The 20,678-nt window shown below is 45.7% G+C and overlaps 1 protein-coding gene across 1 annotated transcript in view; it reads left to right on the top strand.

Moving 5' to 3' along the window:
• LOC124037832 (PR domain zinc finger protein 5-like) overlaps positions 1 to 20,678 on the top strand; it is a 77,311-nt gene that overhangs the window by 41,373 nt on the left and 15,260 nt on the right. The window contains exon 13 of the mRNA XM_046352946.1: positions 2,002 to 2,095. Coding sequence (XP_046208902.1) covers positions 2,002 to 2,095 — 94 coding nt within the window. The remainder of the gene's footprint in view (positions 1 to 2,001; positions 2,096 to 20,678) is intronic.

Below are 20,678 nucleotides of genomic sequence, written 5' to 3'. Positions count from 1 at the left end.
GGCCCTGGTCAAAAGAGCCCAAACCTCTGGTTAAAAGTAGTGCACTAAATATGGAAAATGGTGCCATCTGGGACACAACGCAGAACTCTGACTGGGGATCTGAGGAAAACATGGAGTACATAGTGCTCTATGTGCCGTAGTATACTATACAGAGGACAGTCTTTATCCTCCATTTCCTATTCCACTCGTGGCAAGAGACTATGGATCGTCTTGTTCCTGTCATCTGTGTTTGTTTTCCTCCAGGTGTATTTGTCAGTGTGCTGTCTGGGTGTCCTCTCAGCTGCCAGGTTGATCTGAAAATGAACAGTAATGATGTGTTTCCCTGGCAGACCCAGTTTAGTCTTCCTCTCAGAACACCCTTAAATTGCCGTAATCATTCTTAAAGGCAGAGATTTGTGTACATGGAGCATTTGTGCGGTGTGTGTGCACTACCTGTACAGTACCTGTACATTGATTATTCTGCACTGCATTTGTTTGTGTTTATGTTTTGTGTGTGAAAAAATGATGGAGGTGTTAGCCAAGTTATTAATGTCACCTCCGCACTATTCGTATTAAAAGGATGGTGTAATGTTTATGTATAACCCCAATACTTTCCCAAGGTCTGTTTTGGAACATAATGTTCCCCAGTGAAAAAAATGAAGCCTTTTATGAAGTAACAATGCAAACAACAAACCAAACAACTGTACATTGAGGCATCTGGGAGACATCTGTCCGTGTTTGTGTGTCTCAGAGAGGGAGAGTAAAGGAAAGGGTTTATGTAACCTAATGCCGATAGCGTGGGGGTGATGGGGGGGGGGTGGAGAGAAAAGGATGGTGGAAAGGAAAGGTGGTATTCCTGTCTGTATTGTTGTATTGCTGTTTAAACTGTCACACAGAATTTGAGCTTCTAATAGTTGTGTTTATTCTGGGGAATTTACATCAGGCCAGCAGCAGAATTCACATCATTACTTACCTTTCAGCAGGAAGAAAGAGAAAGAAAGAACTAATGAGAGAGAGGAAGTCAAGGAGAATGAGGGAGGGTGAGAGACATTTGGCCTTGCTGAGGGGTGCAGCACGCTCCTCTTTTTGCACACATTTTCTGCTGTGTATACATACAGTGCCCGTCAATCTGGACCTCGGAGAAAAGACTGACCTGAGTGTGTTTTTCGAAGCGAGGACAGGAGGAGGGAGAGGGCAGGTCGAGGAGGGGAAGAGGAATGCAGGCAGAGCAGATCCCTTCTGGTCTCCACCCTGCTCCTCACCCTCAACCTCCTGGCTCTTTGACTCTAATGATAGGCCTGCTGAATCGTTTCGATTCTTTAATCCAGCTTTCCGCAGAGAGACTGAAACCACCCTAATGTCAGCCTGTAGAGTTCCAATTGGAGAGCTGGAGAGTTCCCACTGGAGAGCTGTAGAGTTCAGAGCTCACAGAGTTCTCACTAGAGAGCAGTGGAGTTCAGAGCCTGTAGAGTTTCCATTGGCGAGCTGTAGAATTCAGAGCCCGTAGAGTTCCAATTGGAGAGCTGTACAGTTCATATCAACACCAGTGTTAGTAACAGTGTCTAGCTCTATCTGCGCCATGCAGATTCCTGTCTAGCACCAGGGAGGTCTGGTGTCTCAATGGGCACTCCCAGTGCTGAACAGATCTCTGGTTAAATGACTGACATCAAATATTTGTCAGAAGACCACCCTTGAATACACCCTGAAAGGGGGTCGGCTTTGAGGCTTTGTCGCTTTTGAGTGACAATATATATTAAACAACTTTGACAGCTTATCCAACACTTTATTTAAAAAGACGTTGTAAATGGCATATAACCATAGGGCATTTAACTGGAATGGAACCGTTCAAAGTTTCTCTGTTTAGTATCCAAGAGTTTTAGCAGAGCTAATAGTATCCAAGTGGTTGGTATGCTCCAGCAGTGATCATCATGTGCTTTGTAACAAGGGAAAGATGTACCACTGAATGTTACAATTGTCTTTCCTAAATACCGACAATATGTTTTCTGATCTTTGCTGTACCAGACGCACACAGGGGAAAAGGAGAAGATCTGCCCATACTGCGGACAGAAGTTCGCCAGCAACGGCACGTTGAGGGTCCACATCCGCAGCCATACAGGTCAGTGGCCCTGCCATAATAAGACAATATATTATCATTATTGTTTAGTTAAATTCATCAACTGTCATTGAACGTCACATAAAACGGTGTAAGATAAACACCAGTCTACCAGATCCACACAAGGCCAGTCTGCTCCCCCAGATCCCAGTGGTAACAGTATCCCAGAGTGGATGTTCATTAAATTGCCTTTAACTGGAGAGCCACACATTCCCGTCTGTTTCCTTACCAACAGACTAGCGCAGAAACCTGGCACAGTTACACACACTCCATCTACCCCCTTCTCCCTCCCTCCTTTTCTTTCTGTTTCTCTACATCTACTTGTCTGTTTGGCTCTTGTCTTTCTCCCACTTAGAGACTCTCCCCTACCTATCTTTCCCGCTCTCTCCCTATCCTCCTCTTGCCCTCCCTGTATTTGAGATTGAATCCTCACTCCAGTCCACTCATCTTGTTTTCATGCCACAGATACATCAGCTGAAATCATCTCAAACTAAGTTGCTCCCAACAAACAATGGTTGTTTTCTTTCCCAATTCCCTTCATCTCGGGAATGTGTTTGCAGCTTTAGTACTAACGATTTTCCCCAGGCTTTTCTGCCATTGAGATCCAAAGGACACAATCAGTGCTATCACATCCTCACTAGGGCATCTATCACTATCACAACCATCACTGCTATCACTGACCACCATCCCATTTAATTAACTATGTCTCATCTTCCAATCATAGCTACCCAATCAGGGCTCTAGACTATGATTAAGCAATCAAACTGCCTTTTGACAGTTTTAATGAGCTTGCTCATATATTTATTAGCCTAATCTTTTTATTTTTTATTTCACCTTTATTTAACCAGGTAGGCTAGTTGAGAACAAGTTCTCAGTTGCAACTGCGACCTGGCCAAGATAAAGCAAAGCAGTGTGACACAGACAACAACACGGAGTTACACATGGAGTAAACAATAAACAAGACAATAATACAATAAACAAGTCAATGACACAATAGAAAAAAGAAAGTCTATATACATTGTGTGCAAAAGGCATGAGGAGTTAGGCAATAAATAGGCCATAGGAGCGAATAATTGCAATTTAGCAGATTAACACTGGAGTGATAAATGAGCAGATGATGATGTGCAAGTAGAGATACTGGTGTGCAAAAGAGCAGAAAAGTAAATAAAATAAAAACAGCATGGGGATGAGGTAGGTAGATTGGGTGGGCTATTTACAGATGGACTATGTACAGCTGCAGCGATTGGTTAGCTGCTCAGATAGTTGATGTTTAAAGTTGGTGAGGGAAATAAGTCTCCAACTTCAGCGATTTTTGCAATTCATTCCAGTCACTGGCAGCAGAGAACTGGAAGGAAAGGCAGCCAAATGAGGTGTTGGCTTTGGGGATGATCAGTGAGATATACCTGCTGGAACGTGTGCTACGGGTGGGTGTTGTTATCGTGACCAGTGAACTGAGATAAGGTGGAGCTTTACCTAGCATAGACTTATAGATGACCTGGGGCAGGTGGGTCTGGCGATGAATATGTAGTGAGTGCCAGCCAACAAGAGCATACAGGTCGCAGTGGTGAGTGGTATAAGGTGATTTGGTAAAAAAAACGGATGGCACTGTGATAGACTGCATCCAGTTTGCTGAGTAGAGTATTGGAAGCTATTTTGTAGATGACATCTCCGAAGTCGAGGATCGGTAGGATAGTCACTTTTACTAGGGTAAGTTTGGCGGCGTGAGTGAAGAAGGCTTTGTTTTGCGAAATAGAAAGCAGATTTCTAGATTTGATTTTGAATTGGAGATGTTTAATATGATTCTGGAAGGAGAGTACAGTCTAGCCAGACACCTAGGTATTTATAGTTGTCCACATATTCTAGGTCGGAACCATCCAGGGTGGTGATGCTAGTCGGGCGGGCAGGTGCAGGCAGCGAACGGTTGAAAAGCATGCATTTAGTTTTACTAGTGTTTAAGAGCAGTTGGAGGCCACGGAAGGAGTGTTGTATGGCATTGAAGCTCGTTTGGAGGTTAGTTAGCACAGTGTCCAAGGAAGGGCCAGAAGTATACAGAATGGTGTCGCCTGCGTAGAGGTGGATCAGGGAATTGCCCGCAGCAACATCATTGATATATACAGAGAAAATAGTCTGCCTGAGAATTGAACCCTGTGGTTGCCCTATAGAGACTGCCAGAGGTCCGGACAATCATGCCCTCCGATTAGACACACTGAACTCTGTCTGCAAAGTGGTTGGTGAACCAGGCGCGGCAGTCATTAGAAAAACCAAAGCTATTGAGTCTGCCGATAAGAATACGGTGATTGACAGCCTTGGCCAGGTTGATGAAGACGGCTGCACAGTACTGTCTTTTATCGATGGCGGTTATGATATCATTTAGTATCTTGAGCGTGGCTGAGGTGCACCCGTGACCGGCTCGGAAACCAGATTGCACAGAGAAGGTACGGTGGGATTCGAAATGGTCAGTGATCTGTTTATTAACTTGCCTTTCAAATACTTTAGATATGCAGGGCAGGATGGATATAGTTCTGTAACAGTTTGGGTCTAGGGTGTCACCCCCTTTGAAGCGGGGGATGACCGCGGCAGCTTTCCAAACTTTAGGGATCTCGGACGAGACGAAAGAGAGGTTGAACAGGCTGGTAATAGGGGTTTCAACAATGGCAGCCGATAGTTTTAGAAAGAGAGGGTCCAGATTCTCAAGCCCAGCTGATTTATACGGGTCCAGGTTTTGCAGCTCTTTTAGAACATCTGCTGTCTGGATTTGGGTGAAGGAGAAGCTGGGGAGGCTTGGTTGAGTAGCTGCGGCGGGGTGGGTGTGGAGTAGCCAGGAGGAAGGCATGGCCAGCTGTTGAGAAATGCTTATTGAAATGTTTGATTATCATGGATTTATCAGTGGTGACCGTGTTACCTAGCCTCAGTGCAGTGGGCAGCTGGGAGGAGTGCTCTTGTTTTCCATGGACTTTACTGTGTCCCAAAACATTTTGGAGTTAGAACTACAGGATGAAAGTTTCTGCTTGAAAAAGCTAGCCTTTGCTTTCCTGACTGACTGCGTGTATTGGTTCCTGACTTCCCTGAACAGTTGCATATCGTGGGGACTATTCGATGCTATTGCAGTCTGCCATAGGATGTTTTTGTGCTGGTCAAGGGCAGTCAGGTCTGGAGTGAACCAAGGGCTATATCTGTTCTTAGTTCTGCATTTTTTGAAAGGTGCATGCTTATCTAAGGTGGTGAGGAAATTACTTTTAAAGAATGACCAGGAATCCTCGACTGACGGGATGAGGTCAATATCCTTCCACGATACCCGGGCCAGGTGAATTAGAAAGGCCTACTCGCAGAAGTGTTTTAGGGAGCGTTTGACAGTGATGAGGGGTGGTCGTTTGACCGTGGACCCATAGCGGATACAGGCAATGAGGCAGTGATCGCTGAGATCCTGATTGAAAACAGTGGAGGTGTATTTGGAGGGCAAGTTGGTCAGGATAATGTCTATGAGGGTGCCCATGTTTACGGATTTAGGGTTGTACCTGGTGGGTTGCTTTATGATTTGTGTGAGATTGAGGGCATCTAGCTTAGATTGTAGGACTGCCGGGGTGTTAAGCATATCCCAGTTTAGGACACCTAACAGAACGAACTCTGAAGCTAGATGGGGGGCGATCAATTCACAAATGGTGCCCAGGGCACAGCTGGGAGTGGAGGGGGGTCGATAGCAGGCGGCAACAGTGAGAGACTTATTTCTGGAGAGGTTCATTTTTAAAATTAGAAGTTCAAACTGTTTGGGTATAGACCTGGAAAGTATGACAGAACTTTGCAGGCTATCTCTGCAGTAGATTGCAACTCCTCCCCCTTTGGTAGTTCTATCTTGACGGAAAATGTTGTAGTTGGGGATGGAAATCTCAGAATTGTTGGTGGCCTTCCTAAGCCACGATTCATACACAACAAGGACATCAGGGTTGGCGGAGTGTGATTAAGCAGTGAGTTAAGCAAACTTAGGGAGGAGGCTTCTGATGTTGACATGCATGAAACCAAGGCTTTTTCGATCACAGAAGTCAACAAATGAGGGCGCCTGGGGACACGCAGGTCCTGGGTTTACCTCCACATCACCCGAGGAACAGAGGAGGAGTAGGATGAGGGTACGGCTAAAGGATATCAAAACTGGTCACCTAGAGCTTTGGGGAGCTTTGGGGACAAAGAATAAAAGGAGCAGATTTCTAATACCTATTCATGCCTATTTTGTTAAGTCTAACACCATTTTATTGCCAGCTCAGATCAACTCAACCTCTAGTTTCCAAAAGCATAAAATAAAGAGTGTTGGGGGGGGGGTGTCTGCAAAAGTGTATACATATGTACAGTGCCTTCAAGAAAGTATTAAGACTCCTTGACCTTTTCCTCATCAATCTACACACAATACCTCATAATGACAAAGTAAAAACCGTTTTTTATAAATAAAAAACGGAAATGTCACATTAACATAAGTATTCAGACTCAGTATTTTGTTGAAGCACCTTTGGTAGCGATTACAGCCTCGAGTCTTCTTGGGTATGATGCTACAAGCTTGACACACCTGTATTAGAGGAGTGTCTCCCATTCTTCCCATCCTCTCAAGCTCTGTCAGGTTGGATGGGGAGAGTTGCTGCACAGCTATTTTCAGGTCTCTCCAGAAATGTTCGATCGGGTTCAAATCCGGGTTCTGGCTGGGCCACTCAAGGACATTCAGAGACTTGTCCCGAAGCCACTCCTGCAGTGTCTTGGCTGTGTGCTTAAGGTCATTGTCCTGATAGAAGTTGAACCTTCACCCCAGTCTGAGGTCCTGAGCGCTCTGGAGCAGGTTTTCATCAAGGACCTCTCTGTACTTTGCTCTATTCATCTTTCTCTCGATCCTGACTAGTCTCCCAGTCGCTGCTGCTGAAATAAATCCCCACAGCATGATGCTGCCACCACCATGCTTCACCATAGGGATGGTGCCAGGTTTTCTACAGACGTGACGCTTGGCATTTAGGCCAAAGAGTTCAATCTTGGTTTCATCATTCCAGAGAATCTTGTTTCTCATGTTCTGAGAGACTTTAGGTGCCTTTCATGTGCCTTTTATTGAGGAGTGGCTTCCGTCTGGCCACTGTACCATAAAGGCCTGATTGGTGGAGTGCTGCAGAGATGGTTGTCCTTCTGGAAGGTTCTCCCATCTCCACAGAGGAACTCTAGCACTTTGTCAGTGATCATCGGGTTCTTGGTCAACTCCCTGGCCAAGGTCCTTTCCCCTGATTGCTCAGTTTGGCTGAGCGGCCAGTTTTGTTTTTATATAGACAGGTGTGTGCCTTTCCAAATCATGTCAAATCAATTGAATTTACCACAGGTGAACACCAGTCAAGTTGTGGAAACATCTCAGGGATGATCAATTGAAACAGGATGCACCTGAGGTCAATTTCGAGTCTCATGGCAAAAGGTCTGAATACTTATGTAAATAAGGTTTTTCAGTTCGTTTTTTTTATTAGCAAAACATCTAAAAAACAGTTTTGGCTTTGTCATTGTGTGTAGATTGATGAGGGTTATAAAACAAATGAATCAATTTTAGAATAAGGCTATAACGTAACAAAATGTGGAAATGAATACTTTCCAAGTGCACTGTATGTGCTTGTGTGTGTGGCAGTGTGGGACATGGCTGAGTCTGGTTTGTATTTATATCTAAACAAAAGAGCGGGCCATGGGGGAATGCAGGGGGAAGGGTGGGAGCGGAGGGGACACCTCAAAGAAAGAAAGGAGGAAGGAGAGAAAAGACCACTCCAAAGAAAGCATCCAGCAGGATGACCCTTGACCCTGACTGGCTGTAAATCTGTCCTCTCATTCTATAGCCCAGAACTCACTCGCCCAAGCTTTTGTTGTTTCTTGAGTAAAGAAAAATAAGATTGAGGAAAAGTGTGAGTAGTTCCCATAAAAAACCTTGACAATGCTCATTTTGTGCTCTCACATTGATGAGTAATTGGTTGGGCATACAGTTCTTTCCAGAGTAATTTGAAGTGTTAGTTATTGTAGCATAATACATTGAATATACATTGGATGCTTAGTATGGGCTTACAAAGGATTCTGTATGAACTGAATCGGTGGTGGGGGTATTTTAATTGGGGTAGAGTCCAGTGGCGGTCGGTGCCATTTAAGATGAGGGAGGACGCAAATGTTTTTTCATGAGCATGGCCTTATTTCTATTATAACATATTGGATGACTATCATTCATATTCCATTCACCCAGTTCAATGTAACAGCGATAGATTTAGGCTACTACATGATACTCAAATGTTCCCTGTACCCATCACGAGGTTGCTACAACCTAGCCTATGAATGAATGTTTACTACGTAGGTGCACAGGTCGAGAGAAATTTGAGTAATCTAGGTGACAAACATTGACACATTCAATACCACCGTGCACACTCTTGCCTGCATCTAGCTGATCTAGGGTGTAATTATAAGTCACAACAGTTGATAACGAGAGTGTCTATTGGACAAATGTAGGTATTTTTATCCCCGTTTTTGTTCCGTGTGCTTCTGTTTAGGAAAAGATTATATGCAGAATCGTCGGAATGAATACACCCCTGATCTCACGCAAATACAGTTCACTTTCATAGCAGACACATGCATACAATACAGAATGATCGTTGTATAATTTCTTCTTGCATCTATGCACGCTCCTCATCTTTTCCCTTCACTTGTGGAATTCAGTGCACAATACATCAGTTGTCTGAGACCAGGCGAAAAAACCTTTCCAAGCCAAACCTTCATATCATAACCGCTAACCGCTACACACAGCCTTCATCATTGTCACCATATAATTTCATAGCAAACATAGCTACTAGAACTAATGCATTAATAAACCCGCTACAATCATGCAGTACAGTCACAAAGGCATTTTCGCAGTTGCACCGGCGGGCCCCGTTGGCAATACATCTATAAAACCAAACGCTTACCGTGACTTGGAAGAGTTCCAGTGTTGGATAACCAGCGAGCCAACATAGCATCCCTCTCTGTTTGAGCCAAGTGTTTGAGTAGGCTTAACAAGCTAGCTGCATTCCCTTGCTAAGTATGTGAAAGTAAAAAAACAAAAACAACTATGAAATAGAGCTAGCTTTCTCCATCTCTCGCTTCTCCTTCATTTTTGAAGAAATTAATTTGTTCAAAACTGTTCAAAAGTGGTCTCTCTTTGAGTCAACTTCTCATCACATTTTATGCACTGCAGTGCTACCTAGCTGTAGCTTATGCTTTCAGTACTAGATTAATTTTCTGATCATTTGATTGGGTGGACAACATGTCAGTTCATGCTGTAAGAGCTCTGACATGTTGAAGGACGTCCTCCGGAAGTTGTCATAATTACTGTGTAAGTCTATGGAAGGAGGTGAGAACCACAAGCCTCCTAGGTTTTGTATTGAAGTCAATGTAACCTGAGCAGGAAAGAAACTAGCTGTTCAACAGCTACACCGTGGTGCTGTCCTACAGAGTGCTGTTGAGGCTACTGTAGACCTTCTTTGCAAAACAGTGTGTTTTAATCAATTATTTGGTGACGTGAATATATGAAGTATAGTTTTATCTAAAACTATCTTACATTTTTCTCAAATTCCCTGAGGAGGATGGTCCTCCTCTTCCTCCCATGAGGAGCCCCCACTGGTAGAGTCTCTCTTCTAGTTGTTTGACTTCCCTGCAGGGAGGAAGATGGAGGAGTGACTAATAAATTGCTAGATGTCTGGTTGGCTTTGTTAAGTACAGTTAAAAAGTGAGGTGCTGAAAGACTAGTGTTGTCTCAGTACTCCACTAGGTATGGTTTTGTCCATGTGGCTGCTAGTTCTGTAAATAAACCTTTAACGTGGCTCCTCTTCCTGTCAATAATCTCTTTTAAAGGAAGCCTCCAGCTGAGGTTAAAGGCCCGTGTGACGAAAGTCTCTCTGGATGGTACAAAGTTAAACGCCTGGTATTGTTTGTTTTTACATTTTCCCCACACAGGAACAGCACAGCTTCACTTATTTACCTGGTAGACACTAATCACACAGGATGCTTTGTAAGGTTTTTCCTCACAGCGATTTTCCGTGAGCGGTCACTCAACACAACACTCTGGTCATCAATGTTTCACTGGTCATGGTGAAATTGTCTATGTGTTTGGCCATCACATTCATTTTGGATGTGGTTTGGAGAACACGTGGTTTCATGGGATTTAGCAGATTGATTCCCACACCTTCTACCAGCCAGACGGACAGGGTGGGACTTCTCCCGAGAGAGTGTACTGCCGACGATGTCAAGGCATCCTGGCGAGTGGCAACATCATTCACCTTAGAGAGGAGGGAACCTTCCCTGCCACTCACAATCAAACTCCATGTCTGGAACTCCAATTATAACTTATTTAATTCTAAACTAAAGCAAAGAGGGGGACTCCCTCATATTCTCATTAGCAAGTGATTCCAGAGAGTATGACTCTTCCAGAGAGTCCGTCCCTTATTTGATGATTAATGTTGGTATAAGTGTCATGCAGGTGAATGAGGACCCAAAAGCGACTTGGCGAAAACAGAGTTTTTAATCCAGTAAGATACTTAACAAAACAAAAGGCATAATACTACTCGTAAAGACGAGAACAGACTGGAGACATGATCAAGAACTGCAGGTTGCCTCGGGAAGGCACTTGAACCTAGCAGACTCAGACACCTGCTCACCACGCAGCATCTGAGGGAAACACGACACGACAGGGCAAAACATAGACACAGCACGGTGAATATAGACAGGGATCCGACAGGGCAGGTACGGAAAACAAGGAGAGAAATAGGGACTCTAATCAGGGAAAAGGATCGGGAACAGGTGTGGGAAGACTAAATGATTGATTAGGGGAATAGGAACAGCTGGGAGCAGGAACGGAACGATAGAGAGAAGAGAGAGCGAGAGAGTGAGAGAGGGAGGGGAGAGAGAGGGATAGAAAGAGGGAAAGAACCTAATAAGACCAGCAGAGGGAAACGAATAGAAGGGGAAGCACAGGGACAAGACATGATAATTAATGACAAAACATGACAGTACCCCCCACTCACCGAGCGCCTCCTGGCGCACTCGAGGAGGAACCCTGGCGGCAACGGAGGAAATCATCAATAAGCGAACGGTCCAGCACGTCCCGAGACGGAACCCAACTCCTCTCCTCAGGACCGTAACCCTCCCAATCCACTAAGTATTGGTGACCCCGTCCCCGAGAACGTATGTCCATGATCTTACGTACCTTGTAAATAGGTGCGCTCTCGACAAGGACGGGAGGGGGGAGGGAAGACGAACGGGGTGCGAAGAAAGGGCTTGACACAGGAGACATGGAAGACAGGATGGACGCGACGAAGATGTCGCGGAAGAAGCAGTCGCACAGCGACAGGATTGACGACCTGGGAGACACGGAACGGACCAATGAACCGCGGAGTCAACTTACGAGAAGCTGTCGTAAGAGGAAGGTTGCGAGTGGAAAGCCACACTCTCTGGCCGCAACAATACCTTGGACTCTTAATCCTGCGTTTATTGGCGGCTCTCACAGTCTGTGCCCTGTAACGGCAAAGTGCAGACCTCACCCTCCTCCAGGTGCGCTCACAACGTTGGACAAACGCTTGAGCGGAGGGAACGCTGGACTCGGCAAGCTGGGATGAGAACAGAGGAGGCTGGTAACCCAGACTACTCTGAAACGGAGATAACCCGGTAGCAGACGAAGGAAGCGAGTTGTGAGCGTATTCTGCCCAGGGGAGCTGTTCTGCCCAAGACGCAGGGTTTCTGAAAGAAAGGCTGCGTAGTATGCGACCAATCGTCTGATTGGCCCTCTCTGCTTGACCGTTAGACTGGGGATGAAACCCGGAAGAGAGACTGACGGACGCACCAATCAAACGACAGAACTCCCTCCAAAACTGTGACGTGAATTGCGGACCTCTGTCTGAAACGGCGTCTAACGGGAGGCCATGAATTCTGAACACATTCTCGATAATGATTTGTGCCGTCTCCTTAGCGGAAGGAAGTTTAGCGAGGGAATGAAATGTGCCGCCTTAGAGAACCTATCGACAACCGTAAGAATCACAGTCTTCCCCGCAGACAAAGGCAGACCGGTAATGAAGTCTAGGGCGATGTGAGACCATGGTCGAGAAGGAATGGGGAGCGGTCTGAGACGACCGGCAGGAGGAGAGTTACCCGACTTAGTCTGCGCGCAGTCCGAACAAGCAGCCACGAAACGGCGCGTGTCACGCTCCTGAGTCGGCCACCAAAAGCGCTGGCGAATAGACGCAAGAGTGCCTCGAACACCGGGATGACCAGCTAACTTGGCAGAGTGAGCCCACTGAAGAACAGCCAGACGAGTGGAAACAGGAACGAAAAGGAGGTTACTAGGACAAGCGCGCGGCGACGCAGTGTGCGTGAGTGCTTGCTTAACCTGTCTTTCAATTCCCCAGACTGTCAACCCGACAACACGCCCATAAGGAAGAATCCCCTCGGGATCAGTAGAAGCCACAGAAGAACTAAACAGACGGGATAAGGCATCAGGCTTGGTGTTTTTGCTACCCGGACGGTAAGAAATCACAAACTCGAAACGAGCGAAAAACAACGCCCAACGAGCTTGACGGGCATTAAGTCGTTTGGCAGAACGGATGTACTCAAGGTTCTTATGGTCTGTCCAAACGACAAAAGGAACGGTCGCCCCCTCCAACCACTGTCGCCATTCGCCTAGGGCTAAGCGGATGGCGAGCAATTCACGGTTACCCACATCATAGTTGCGCTCAGATGGCGACAGGCGATGAGAAAAATAAGCGCAAGGATGGACCTTATCGTCAGACTGGAAGCGCTGGGATAGAATGGCTCCCACGCCTACCTCTGAAGCGTCAACCTCGACAATGAATTGTCTAGTGACGTCAGGAGTAACGAGGATAGGAGCGGACGTAAAACGTTCTTTTAGAAGATCAAAAGCTCCCTGGGCGGAACCGGACCACTTAAAACACGTCTTGACAGAAGTAAGAGCTGTGAGAGGGGCAGCAACTTGACCGAAATTACGAATGAAACGCCGATAGAAATTAGCGAAACCTAAAAAAGCGCTGCAACTCGACACGTGACCTTGGAACGGGCCAATCACTGACAGCTTGGACCTTAGCGGAATCCATCTGAATGCCTTCAGCGGAAATAACGGAACCGAGAAAAGTAACGGAGGAGACATGAAAAGAGCACTTCTCAGCCTTTACGTAGAGACAATTCTCTAAAAGGCGCTGTAGAACACGTCGAACGTGCTGAACATGAATCTCGAGTGACGGTGAAAAAATCAGGATATCGTCAAGATAGACAAAAACAAAGATGTTCAGCATGTCTCTCAGAACATCATTACCTAATGCCTGAAAAACAGCTGGCGCATTGGCGAGACCAAACGGCAGAACCCGGTACTCAAAATGCCCTAACGGAGTGTTAAACGCCGTTTTCCACTCGTCCCCCTCTCTGATGCGCACGAGATGGTAAGCGTTACGAAGGTCCAATTTAGTAAAGCACCTGGCTCCCTGCAGAATCTCGAAGGCTGATGACATAAGGGGAAGCGGATAACGATTCTTAACCGTTATGTCATTCAGCCCTCGATAATCCACGCAGGGGCGCAGAGTACCGTCCTTCTTCTTAACAAAAAGAACCCCGCCCCGGCCGGAGAGGAAGAAGGCACTATGGTACCGGCGTCAAGAGACACAGATAAATAATCCTCGAGAGCCTTACGTTCGGGAGCCGACAGAGAGTATAGTCTACCCCGAGGAGGAGTGGTCCCCGGAAGGAGATCAATACTACAATCATACGACCGGTGAGGAGGAAGGGAGTTGGCTCGGGACCGACTGAAGACCGTGCGCAGATCATGATATTCCTCCGGCACTCCTGTCAAATCGCCAGGTTCCTCCTGAGAAGTGGGGACAGAAGAAATGGGAGGGATGGCAGACATTAAACACTTCACATGACAAGAAACGTTCCAGGATAGGATAGAATTACTAGACCAATTAATAGAAGGATTATGACATACTAGCCAGGGATGACCCAAAACAACAGGTGTAAAAGGTGAACGAAAAATCAAAAAAGAAATAGTCTCACTGTGGTTACCAGATACTGTGAGAGTTAAAGGTAGTGTCTCAAATCTGATACTGGGAAGATGACTACCATCTAAGGCAAACATGGGCGTAGGCTTGTCTAACTGTCTGAAAGGAATGTCATGTTTCCGAGCCCATGCTTCGTCCATGAAACAACCCTCAGCCCCAGAGTCAATCAAGGCACTGCATGTAGCACCCGAACCGGTCCAGCGTAGATGGACCGACATAGTAGTACATGATCTAGATGAAGAGACCTGAGTAGTAGCGCTCACCAGTACCCCTCCGCTTACTGATGAGCTCTGGCCTTTTACTGGACATGAATTGACAAAATGTCCATCAAATCCGCAATAGAGGCACAGGCGGTTGGTGATCCTCCATTCCCTCTCCTTAGTCGAGATGCGAATCCCTCCCAGCTGCATGGGCTCAGTCTCTGCGCCAGAGGAGGGAGATGGTTGCGATGCGGAGCAGGGAAACACCGTTGATGCGAGCTCTCTTCCACGAGCCTGGTGACGAAGATCTACCCGTCGTTCTATGCGGATGGCGAGAGCAATCAAAGAGTCCACATCTGAAGGAACCTCCCGGGAGAGAATCTCATCCTTAACCACTGCGTGGAGTCCCTCCAGAAAACGAGCGAGCAGCGCCGGCTCGTTCCACTCACTAGAGGCAGCAAGAGTGCGAAACTCAATAGAGTAATCCGTTATGGATCGATCACCTTGGCATAGGGAAGCCAGGGCCCTAGAAGCCTCCCTACCAAAAACTGAACGGTCAAAAACCCGAATCATCTCCTCTTTAAAGTTCTGGTATTTGTTAGAGCAATCAGCCCTTGCCTCCCAGATAGCTGTGCCCCACTCTCGAGCCCGGCCAGTAAGGAGTGAAATGACGTAAGCAACCCGAGCTCTCTCTCTAGAGTATGTGTTGGGTTGGAGAGAGAACACAATCTCACACTGGGTGAGAAAGGAGCGGCACTCAGTGGGCTGCCCGGAGTAGCAAGGTGGGTTATTAACCCTAGGTTCTGGAGGCTCGGCAGGCCAGGAAGTAACAGGTGGCACGAGACGAAGACTCTGGAACTGTCCAGAGAGGTCGGAAACCTGAGCGGCCAGGTTCTCCACGGCATGGCGAGCAGCAGACAATTCCTGCTCGTGTCTGCCGAGCATGGCTCCTTGGATCTCGACGGCAGTGTTACGAGCGTCTGTAGTCGCTGGGTCCATTCCTTGGTCGGATCCTTCTGTCATGCAGGTGAATGAGGACCCAAAAGCGACTTGGCGAAAACAGAGTTTTTAATCCAGTAAGATACTTAACAAAACAAAAGGCATAATACTACTCGTAAAGACGAGAACAGACTGGAGACATGATCAAGAACTGCAGGTTGCCTCGGGAAGGCACTTGAACCTAGCAGACTCAGACACCTGCTCACCACGCAGCATCTGAGGGAAACACGACACGACAGGGCAAAACATAGACACAGCACGGTGAATATAGACAGGGATCCGACAGGGCAGGTACGGAAAACAAGGAGAGAAATAGGGACTCTAATCAGGGAAAAGGATCGGGAACAGGTGTGGGAAGACTAAATGATTGATTAGGGGAATAGGAACAGCTGGGAGCAGGAACGGAACGATAGAGAGAAGAGAGAGCGAGAGAGTGAGAGAGGGAGGGGGAGAGAGAGGGATAGAAAGAGGGAAAGAACCTAATAAGACCAGCAGAGGGAAACGAATAGAAGGGGAAGCACAGGGACAAGACATGATAATTAATGACAAAACATGACAATAAGACTGGTGTAAATGCAAATGGCCATAAATAGATCATAGGTCAGTGTGACAGTTTTCTACAGCGTGCAGTGATGTTGTATGACAGTCCTGGGGTTGACCAAGGTGCTTACGCCCAAGGATGTGTTCACAGAACCCAGTGCCCACTGAGTGTCACTGACATCATAGCACATGTCATAGTTTGTCGCTCACAAATTGTCACTATTATGGAATCACCCAGTTCAACTATTTAGTGTCTCTAAACAGAGAAGTTCTTTGTGTGATATTTTGATTCAGTTTATGGAAATGTAACATTTAGGGTTCCTAATGTATGACTGGCTCATATTACGTACAGTAAAACAGTGAACTTTGCAGTTATTGTTCAAACAGGCGTCATTGACATCGAGATAAATTGGCAGTTTGGTTTAAAAACCCTGTGTCCTCCATGTAAGACATGAGTTGAGTAAAACGGTTGAGTCATTCCACCTTTGACCCATCACTCTGCATGATATGTGTAAAGATATTGTACTGCATGTCGTTATAAAGACAGTGAAGCAGATGTCTTTAGTTTCCCTCGAAAACGGCCAGAAAAGACTGAGTAGTGGTGTGTCTAATGGACTGAAGAGGATCGGTAATTCTAAGGGACATGTACTCTGCTGGAGACCAGTGTCTTCACAGTTGTTAAGTATGCAGTAGTCTCTCCGGGCACAACGGGATTCAGATGGAATCCAAATGTACATCTGGCAGACCTCTGGGAACACTGACGGACCACTTAGCGAGTAGCTATACTAGCTACTAGTTAACGTTAGGAGCTGGATTTTCCTGTCTTTGCAATTTGTTTGTTTGCGCTCGTTAGCATTTAGCTAAAAGCATCCATGAGAATTCTCTATTACTTTTACCTTGTGTGCTATGCCGGTAATAATGTAAATCCCGGGGTGGCAGAAGAACGGTATGACGGTTTGAAAATCTGGATACCGCCCATGCCTAGTACAACCCTCTCCCCCCCCCCACTGAGTGGTAGTTTCCACTGAACAAGGTGTGTGGTGAGGGTTGTTTCAAAAGTGTGGGTCATTATTGGGTGTGTGGTAGATAGAGGGCAGGGTGTGAAGTTCTCTGATACAGGTTGTCTCACATCGGCCAGTTTTAAGAGAACCGTTTGAGGAAGTAAATCAATCTTTGGAGGCCCAGGTCATAATAGAAAGGTCAAGTGTAAAGTTGTTGGGCATTTCTGGGGCTGATCAAAGTCAAATCGCTTATCGGCTCAAATGGATCAATATCACATTACCACAGTGGCCCCTGTCGGCATGCAGAGAGCGAGAGGGGCCGAGGAGGGCCAATGTCTGGCTGGACTGGAGGAAGCCAGGAATTAATTTCTGATGGACAGCGCTAATGTCTTTCAGACCAGGGCCTGGAGCTACAAAGCGTTCTCCGTAACACGAATGCTGTGTGGCAGGCATGCGACGAGCAAGACCATCTGTTTACCAGACACTCACGCACACACAAGCACACACACAGGCACACTGTCAGAGGTGCCAAACGGATCGATTAGCAGGCAAGGGGTGTGAGGAGCACAGTGGGGGGGTGGGTGGCAGGAAGACTCAGGGTCACAGGGAGATGGTGTCCCATTTCAGCACATGCTAAATCAGTTACCATCTCCACCACACAAAGCCCAGCCTCCTCACACAATCCACAAACCATCTCACTCAATCTAGATAATAAGTGGATGGTTTCCAATTACGGTAGTGTTCAACTGAAAGTTGATAGCGCCTCTCATATGAACCATACCAGCTCAAGGAAATGATTCCTGAAATGATTGCTATTTCTGGTCCATGTTTGTATCCTGTAAAGGATTGAGCTGACCTTTTCAGACTATTCTGGATGTCAGGCGTGTGTTAGAGAGAGCTGGTCTGGTTTGATGTGAGCGGTGCCAAAGAGTTGGGGTTGTGTGTCAGTCAGCTGTGGATGAAGCATAATGTTACTGAACATGTACGTTTGATTGTAGCGAACACATTGTATTGCTGCTACAATGGTGAGGACTACTGCCCGAGCTCTCTATTTGCAGGGTGTGGGTGTCTGTACAGCGTATCAGTATATCAGCCTCGTCCTCTGCTCTTACCCAGAGGGATGCGCTCTAAGCCACAGAGCACACTGTGCCGACCATATTAGAACACACTAATGCCTTCTCCCAGGCCTTAACCTGATACCCTGGCATGCTACATAACAGACAGATTCTCTCTCCTCTGCCTCTATGCACATCTGGGATTCAGATTTTCCTGTTTGTCAACAAAGGCCTTCTAGAGACTGAAATTGAGCAGGAGGATTTTTGGGGTTTGGGGTTTTGAGCTGCCGTCTCTGCACGTTTCTGAATGCGTGATCATTCTGTACTGTACGGGGCCTGTTGTTATCCCTTTACAAGCCATGTGTTGGATGGATGAAACAGGACAGTACTGCTCTGTCCCTCACTGGTCCTGGTTAGCTCCCTTGTGGCCACTGCTGGTTTATGAGGACAGCAAAGTGATGGCTAGCCTAACTTTGACTGGCAAAAATGTACTGGGTTGGAAGAAATGGTCAGACACAATTGAAAACAAATCAATAGAATCCCATCCTTGAGTTACAGAGGACTTAAACAGATTGGGCTTTTTTTTCTCCCCTGAAAATGAGTGAATATGTAAAGGATGCACCCTCGCTGATTGTTCACCTTCAAAAAAGTCTGGTAATAGACAATGCCCTACAATAATGTAGTGTTTAACCTAAAACCACATAATCCCGTACAGTACATGATGGATTTGAGTTGAGTTGGTGTCAGTGGGGAATTAGCCCCAAACAGAGCTAAATGTTTATTATGGGTGATTATTTCTCTGCTGATGTTCTCTCTCTCTCTGGGTGGTTGTGGTTCCTATGATTGAATAGGCATCTCTGCATGTTAACTCCCTGTCTCCCCGGGACACTCAGCTTATTAACCTTATTACATACAGGAGCAAAACATCTCCTCCATCAATTCCTCCTCTATCTAATTAAAACACTCTCGCTTTTTCCTCTTCAAATTTGAGTCAGTGAAGAGGTATTAGACTACAACAAAGTGTAGGAGGAATTAGATTGTGGTACCCACAAGGACACACACACACACACACACATACACACACACACACACACAGTCATCAGTATCTCTTAAGGCGGTGTTTTATTAAGTTACCATTTTGCTGTCTCACTTCTCCCCCTGGTACTGTTCTATTTACACTGGCAGGAACAGCTCTTATTCTAAGGGGACTAATTTGGTCCAAAATACCCTGATTCTATTAACCCAGAAATGAGCCAAAATAGTCTTGTCTTTAGTTTCATACATTGGTGTTACCTGGTCGTGACTGTTGTGGTCTAGTTAACTATAATTTACTGTGATTCTCTGTGAAAGGAATTTCATTCTCCTGACTTCAGTTGTTCAGAAGCAGTAAAATACAGTGCCTTCAGAAAGCGTTCACACCCCTTGACTTTCTCTTCATTTTGTTGTGTTTACAGCCTGAATGTAGATGTTTTTTTGGTATCTGGCCTACACACAATACACCATAATGTCAAGGTGGAAGTATGTTTTTTGACATTTTTACAAATTAATTAAAGATGAAAAGCTGAAATGTCAATACGTTTTCAACCCCTTTGTTATGGCAAGCCTAAATAAGTTCAGGAGTAAACATTTATTTAACAAGTCGCATAATAAGGTGCATGGACTTACTCTGTGTGAATAATGGTGATTAACATGATTTTTGAATGACTACCTCATCTCTGTACCCCACGCATACAATTATCTGTAAGGTCCCTCAGTCTAGCAGTGCATATCAAACACAGATTCAACCACAAAGATCAGGAAGGTTTTCCAATGCCTCGCAAAGAAGGACATCTATTGTTAAATGGATTTTTAAAAAGCAGACATTGAATATCCCTTTGGGCATGGTGAAGTTATGAATTACACTTTGGATGGTGTATCAATACACCCAGCCACTACAAGGATACAGGCGTCCTTCCTAACACAGTTGCCGGAGAGGAAGGAAACCTCTCAGGGATTTCACCATGAGGCCAATGGTAACTTTAAATCAGTTACAGAGTTTAATGGCTGTGATAGGAGAAAACTGATCAACGACATTGTGGTTACTCCACAATACTAACCTAATTGACAGAGTGAAAAGGATGAAGCCTGTACAGAATAGAAAAAATATTCTAAAACATGCATCCTGTTTGCAACGAGCCACTAAAGTAATACTGCAGAAAATGTGGCAGAGCAATGTCCTGAATGCAAAATGTTAGGTTTGGGGCAAATACAACACATTACTACAGTTGTACCCTCTCTGTATTTTTAAGCATAGTGGTGGCTGCATCATGTTATGGGTATACTTGTAATCATTAAGGACTGGGGAGTTTTTCATAAGATAAAACAAGAAACAGAATGGAGCTAAGCACAGACAACATCCTAGAGGAAAACCTGGTTCAGTCTGCTTTCCACCAGACACCGGGAGATTAATTCACATTTCAGCAGGAAAATAACAAGACCAAATCTACGCTGGAGTTGCTTACCAAGAAGACAGTGAATGTTCCTGAATAGCCGAGTTACAGTTTTGACTTAAATCTACTTGAAAATCTTTGGCAAGACCTGAAAATGTTTGTCTAGCAATGATCAACAACCAATTTGACAGAGCTTCAGGAATTTTGAAAAGAATAATGGGCAAATGTTACTCAATCCAGGTGTGGAAAGCTCTTAGAGACTTACCCAGAAAGCCTCACAGCTGTAATCGC

The sequence above is a fragment of the Oncorhynchus gorbuscha genome, linkage group LG06 (assembly GCF_021184085.1).
Source record: "Oncorhynchus gorbuscha isolate QuinsamMale2020 ecotype Even-year linkage group LG06, OgorEven_v1.0, whole genome shotgun sequence".
Classification (NCBI taxonomy): Eukaryota; Metazoa; Chordata; class Actinopteri; order Salmoniformes; family Salmonidae; genus Oncorhynchus; species Oncorhynchus gorbuscha.
The sequence above is the reverse complement of the archived record's forward strand: the minus strand, read 5'-3'. Positions and strand labels throughout refer to the sequence as shown.